This window comes from Apaloderma vittatum, unplaced genomic scaffold (assembly GCF_000703405.1).
Source record: "Apaloderma vittatum isolate BGI_N311 unplaced genomic scaffold, ASM70340v1 scaffold2685, whole genome shotgun sequence".
Classification (NCBI taxonomy): Eukaryota; Metazoa; Chordata; class Aves; order Trogoniformes; family Trogonidae; genus Apaloderma; species Apaloderma vittatum.
Window position 1 is genome coordinate 23,536 of NW_009715279.1, and position 6,000 is coordinate 29,535.

Consider the following 6,000-nt stretch of genomic DNA (forward strand, 5'->3'; position numbering starts at 1 on the left):
AAGGAGGGCAGACCTGAAGGTTTTCATAGATTAAATCCACAAAGATAAAGAACAAAAAAAATAGCAGCTTTTTTCTGTACAGACATATAGATGAGTATCTGAACCGTAAAAAAGTTATAAAAGTGACACAAAAGACAATGTGTATGCAAATGATCCATGGTCTAACATAGAACTGCAAGACCCTTCGAGAAGTCTTAATAATAAAGAGAAAAGGTCAACAAAGCATCATATACTTGTATCCGGTTACTGCTTTTTTTTGTCTTCTCCAATTTATGTTTCTAGGTGTTTTTTCCTTGCAAGCCTGTGAAGGAAGGCAGGCTGCAACGATGGAGATCTCTGCCGGTTATTTTCATGTTTCTCATATTTCATTTTTGGCGTGCGGTTGACTTTTTTTGTACGAAATGCACGTGTTTATTTAGCTCACCACTGCCAGTTTTGTCCAGAATTCATGGGGATGGGGACAGGGGTGGAGGGCTGTTTGGTTACCCCATCCCTTTTTATCTTCTCCATCACAAGAAAAGAAAATCACATTTTGTCCAGTTTTGAAAAAAGATCTAGACAATTTGATTTTTTAAATTATTTTTTTTTAAATACCAGTGTATGATTCAATAGAACGTATTGGTCAGGATCTCTTTTAAACAGAGCAGTCGATTACTGTGCTCCTTCCATGCCTACAAAAAACCCCCAAAACAAAAAGCAAAGAGTTCATTTTTCTTTTTTTTTGGCAAAATTTGGCAGCGTTGAAAATGATAATACCCTTGGACGAACGATGGCCCTTTTTTACTTCTTTTATGCGTTCCTAGAAAGATTAAGAGCAAGATTAAAAATCCAGTCTTTTTGTGTGTGTGTCTGTGTATTTTTGTTTGTTTGTTTGTTTTTGTTTTGTTTTTTTGTTTTTTTTTATAAAGACCAACAGTGTTAGGCAGGTACTTGCAAGGGTACCAGGGAGTCACCTGGCCCGCGATATCTTTGATCTGATAAAAGTGCTGTACGGTTGAACTTGCACACAGATATGTTTCCCATTATGAAGCAAAGAGAGAGACAGAAAGAAAGAGAAAGAGAGAGGAGAGAGAGAGACATCAGATCTCAAGTTTTCTGTTGCTATTAAGTGTTAACATTAGAGTTTTAAAAGGCCAACTGTGTGCCCCATGAATGGAGTCCTTTACTGAAACAAACATCTGCTTGCATATTGAAAAAAGAAAAATACGGTAACTTTTTGACTGAAAAAAGGGTTCTCCCAAGTGCAGCTATGGCAGTTCTGAAGATCCACTGAGGTACAGTAGGCTTTTGAATATATTGTAATTTTCTTTCTTTCTTCCCCCAATGCACGTGTGTGTTTGTTTGTTTGTTTACTGCCTTTTCTTTCTGTGAGATTCAGGTTCTAAGGATCAGCAGGCCGACGACTGGGGCAACGGTAAGGCCCTCTCGTTCTTGCGTCCCCCGTTCATGTGTGCGTACGGCTGTCTCTCCTCGAAGCTGGCCCGAAGGACCACCACGCCCGGGCCGTTCTCGGCTTTGTGTCCTGAGTGCTTGTCAGTGGGTTGGAGGGTGGAGGAGGGATCTAAGGGAATGCTCTCCATGTTTTCAGTCTCCAGGTCGAGCTCCTCTGTATCCGGAGGCTTGTTCTCTTCACTGTAGAAGAAGGAGACCTCTTTGAACGCTGGATCCAGCTCGTCTTTAATGCTACCGATTATTTCCAGGAAGGAGGGCCTCATTTTCGGGTTGTACTGCCAGCACATGCGCATCAGTTCGAACCTGGGCAGGAAAGACACCAAAACCGTTAACTGAGGTGTTTTACGAGCGCCGGCTGGAGCCCGACCAACCGTGACTGAATGGGACCACGCACTTCAGAGAATCACTCAGTTCTGATGGGAGACGAAGTGACAGAATTTGTACAGGCCTAGATCTCCCTGTCACATTTCGACTTTCTTTCTACTCACTGATTTACTGCTATAGATCCTGTCTCAACCTCCTCCACTCCCTTCCGCACACTTGCCCATAGAACAGTCTCGTGGGTGTCCCAGACCCAGAAGCACTTCATTGTCGTTATTGTGACTTGGTTTTTCTTTTTTTTTTCCTCCAAACTGCGCTGTGCTCACTCAGTCATACAGCTACACTCTTGGGAGTGTCTTTTTCAAACAACCAACCCCTACCCTATCAATATTGCCTCGAAAAAATTAAAATAAGAAACACACATCACGCAAAGCATCACTTCTTTTTTCCCCTGAAAGAAGAAAATTACACGAAAATTAACAGTAATCCCCCAAACGCATTTGCCAATCTCAAAGACATTCTCTAATCTCTTACTATTATGAAATTATGTTGTTTTCATTTATGGCCAGGGATGCATTAATATTTTACAGAGTGTGAGATCATCTGTTTAAGCACATCTATGATTAGATCTGTACAACGTCCCATGCTGGCAAAACAAAACCACAAAATGAAACAGTAATACATCCCATAATGAAAACAGCATTTTCATGACACAGCAAAATTGGATATTCCTGAGAGATCGCCCTGAGCTTTAAACACAACACAAGAAAGGATTTCGCTGTCTGTGAAGGTGGAAGAAGGATGTCTTCTCTTAGCACAGCACAAGTAATAGGACAAATTTAAATAAGAAAAGGAAGATTAACATTAATTCTTCGAGTCAATCCTCTGTGTGCAGAGTACTCGGAGAAACACGCTGTGCGTAGGAAGTCACCACCGGCCAAAACTACTACTTTCTGTGCTAGAGTAAGAACGGATCTAAAAAAGCAAACCAACCCAAGTGAAAATCTTTCAGTTCAGATAACACCCTGGAAAATCCTTCCCATCTCCGACTTACCTTCCAGCACCACAACCTGCAGCCCTGGGTGGATGCCCCTTCCTTGCCTGGCCAGCAGCCAGTCTGGGTTCATCTCCCGACCTCTGCCAGCCAGGTCACCTAAACTTTAATTTTGATTCCATGGAACAACAATACCATTTCCCTAACTTTCACAGATTTTCAGAGCAAGCAAGCAATTCTATTTTATGCTTTAATTAGCTCTCACTGCCTTATGTGCCGGCAGCAGTTTACTAGATCTCTGCATCGGTGTGTGGAATAATTTTATTTTTTAATTTAAAAAAAAGGCAAAGCCACACAAACAAAAATTTGATCCTCTTTTGAATAGCACTTAAGTCCATCACAGAGTAAAGTCTTAATATCTCTAGAGTCCTTGCTCTAGAACAAACCTTTCAACACAACTGTCACTGAGCTGGAAAACTCCAGACTCTGACGCCTGCTGCCCACAGCAGGATCCAGAGGGTCTGGGCACCCTGGCCTGAAACAAAAGCAAAGCAAAGAAACTGGCTCCTTGGGAAATACTGATGCGTCTTCTCATGTTCTCAGCTGACACGAACCGGCAAAGAGGTGGAAAGCTGCTGTGTTTGGGACGCAAACACCGCCGAGTGCACTTCGACCGAAACAAAAGCAGTGTGAAGTGAAGCAGATTTGAAGTCACAGATACTCCTGTCGGAGCTCAGCTGGCACAGCTCCGCACAAACACACGTCAGGCGCCCGAGCACAGCCCTGTGACACCCAAGGAGAAGCTGGCAAAACCAGTCTGAGCTGGGAGAGCTCCCCAGGTACTCAATGCGGTAACAGGCACGTAGACATACAAACACTGTTAAACTACTGCTTGTTTTTGAGTCTTTAGAAGAAGTCCTCCCCAGCGAAAGCGCAGCCAAACTATAAAACTGCACCATACCCTCACCCACAAACGAGGAGGAAAGCTTGAGACATAAATATATAAAATCCATTTCTGTTACTTCATCGCTGTTTCCTTTCCAGCTGACTGCTGCGTCCCTGAATAGAAGCGCTGGCTGGAGCCAAGAACACTGGATATTCGCTGGCGCTTTGCCCTGAGGCCTAAGGGCAATGCTAAGGAGATACCACAAGCAGTGGAGTAATGCATGTGACATCAGCACAAACAAGGACATGTGATGTTTCTTTTAAGCCATTCCAGATTTAAAAACCCTACAGAGTTCCCATAAAAGGATTTTTTTTTCTTTTTAACTCTGTGGGTTCAAAGACCTTGTTTACATTATTGTAAACACACACAAAAAAACACCCTTTCCAGTAGACAAAGGAGAATTTTACAGGTTAATACAACCTGAGAGCAGTTCTACGAAGTATGTCCCTGACTGGTGGCAAATGGGCTCAAGGAAATGGGAGGCATCGTCATGAGATAGAGGAGCAGCCTGCACCTCTCTCATGTACCCTTTGCTCAAAGAACTGAGTAGAAACTGAATTACTTTATGCACCAAGACGGTAAAAACCAGCAAATGGAAAGTTACTCTAGAAGCTGCATTCCATCTGAGCGTATGTTTGTGCTTTGCATCAGGCTTGATTTGGTGGGGAAAAGCAAAAAGACCTCTCCTGTTCTGCTGTTGCCACGTGCTGACGTTACCTACCCCTGCACAGCAGACCCCGGTTTCTAACCAAGCGCTCGCCAGGAACAAAGAGAAAATCGGCACTGCGTAAATAGTCTGTTCATCTACGATACATATGGGGGAAGCAATTTTGCTTCAAAACTGGAGTGGAATTCCAGCCTCCACAACTTTTAAAAGCCCCACGGGAACACACCGGCTGAGAGCTTCAGCTGTAACAAACCTTCTTGCCACACAGCCACCACCTGACGAACGCTGCCGTAACAATGGCAGTGCATAAAAACCACAAATTATTACAAAGGAAGAGGAGAAAAACAGCAAAGCTTCTCCTGGCACCGTCTTATTGAACCATCTGTCTTATTGCATAGTTCTGTCTGTAAAACCATGCAAACTATGCCAAGAGGGTGTAGCATAAACAGAACTGAGTCTTGTTTCACCCTGTGTAAGAGTAAAAAAGCCTCTAGAAACACCGTCCCTTTCACGCTGAGCCCTTTCACGGGGATTTATCACCTCCGTGAACAACGAGACAACCACGTCATAAAATCCCCTTTCACACAAGCATCCGACATGAGCCGCAGGACAGAACCTCTCCAGTTCTTCGAGCGTCCTTGGTTTCTGATCCAGCTAAAAGCTACTGACTCGCTGCTACCAGGGGTTAGCAAAGCACAGCCACTAACGAGCATTACTGGCATTGCAGTCTTAGGAGAGATGGAACATCCAAGGCTGCTCGTGTCATGCAGCATTCATGCAGGGGGGGCAACAAGAGGCCCCTACGAAAACTCCTGCGCTGCGGCTGGAGCACGCACGGCTGGTCAACACTCGCATAATCTGCAAGGTTAAAAATAGTCGATTCAGTGACAGTTGGAGCAAGACTCTTCTTTCTATTCTCATCTCTGCTTCCCCAGAGCAGTTACCTCCTCCACCTGTTCTGGAGGTTTTTTTATGTGAGTATACTCCCTTCTCTCTGCAGAAAGGTACATCTGTGTTCCGCCCATAATTTTAGTTGCTTCCAAGTCAAACTAATTTAAAACAAGAAGCATCTCTGAGCTTGTAGCCCACCACATGAGATAGAGAGAAGTGCAGTTCCTGGCCCCTCTTCTCGCTTGCCTTCATACCAAGCACAAGAAATACATCAACTTTTCTACAGCTGGTGGACTTTGCTTTCTGAGCATTATGAGTTAATATTAAGTATCACAGGCTAGTCAGTCTCCACCAGTGAAAATCTGTGCTGCCTGAAGAACACCTTCCACTGGCATGGCATGGACCTACCTTTCTTAACCTGTCTTAAAAGAGAATCTTTTAGCAACCTCCACAAAAGAAAAAGGAGGACCTCCTGTTTTACAAAAGGTTTCATAAACCGCTTTCGAAAGCCGTTGTCTGGGATGTCCCGGGGATGCACAGCAAGACCCGTGTGCAGCTTCCGGGCTCTCCGCAACTCCGTTAACAGCACCTCTCTGTCCATTCGGTATTTTTCTTGTCAATTCGGGTGCGGAGCAGCGGGTTATCAGACAGCTGGGGCGGGGAGAGGAACTGCCCACGGAGCAGGTCTCTGTGCCCACCAGCAGCCACAAGCCCGGCTCAAGAACTGGC

The 6,000-nt window shown here is 44.4% G+C and overlaps 1 protein-coding gene across 1 annotated transcript in view; it reads right to left on the reverse strand.

Moving 5' to 3' along the window:
• Positions 1-902: 902 nt before the first annotated feature.
• Positions 903-6,000, reverse strand: part of IGF1R (insulin-like growth factor 1 receptor) — a 45,844-nt gene continuing 40,746 nt past the window's right edge. Inside the window, exon 20 of the mRNA XM_009869054.1 lies at positions 903-1,755. Coding sequence (XP_009867356.1) covers positions 1,389-1,755 — 367 coding nt within the window. The 3' untranslated portion in view covers positions 903-1,388. The remainder of the gene's footprint in view (positions 1,756-6,000) is intronic.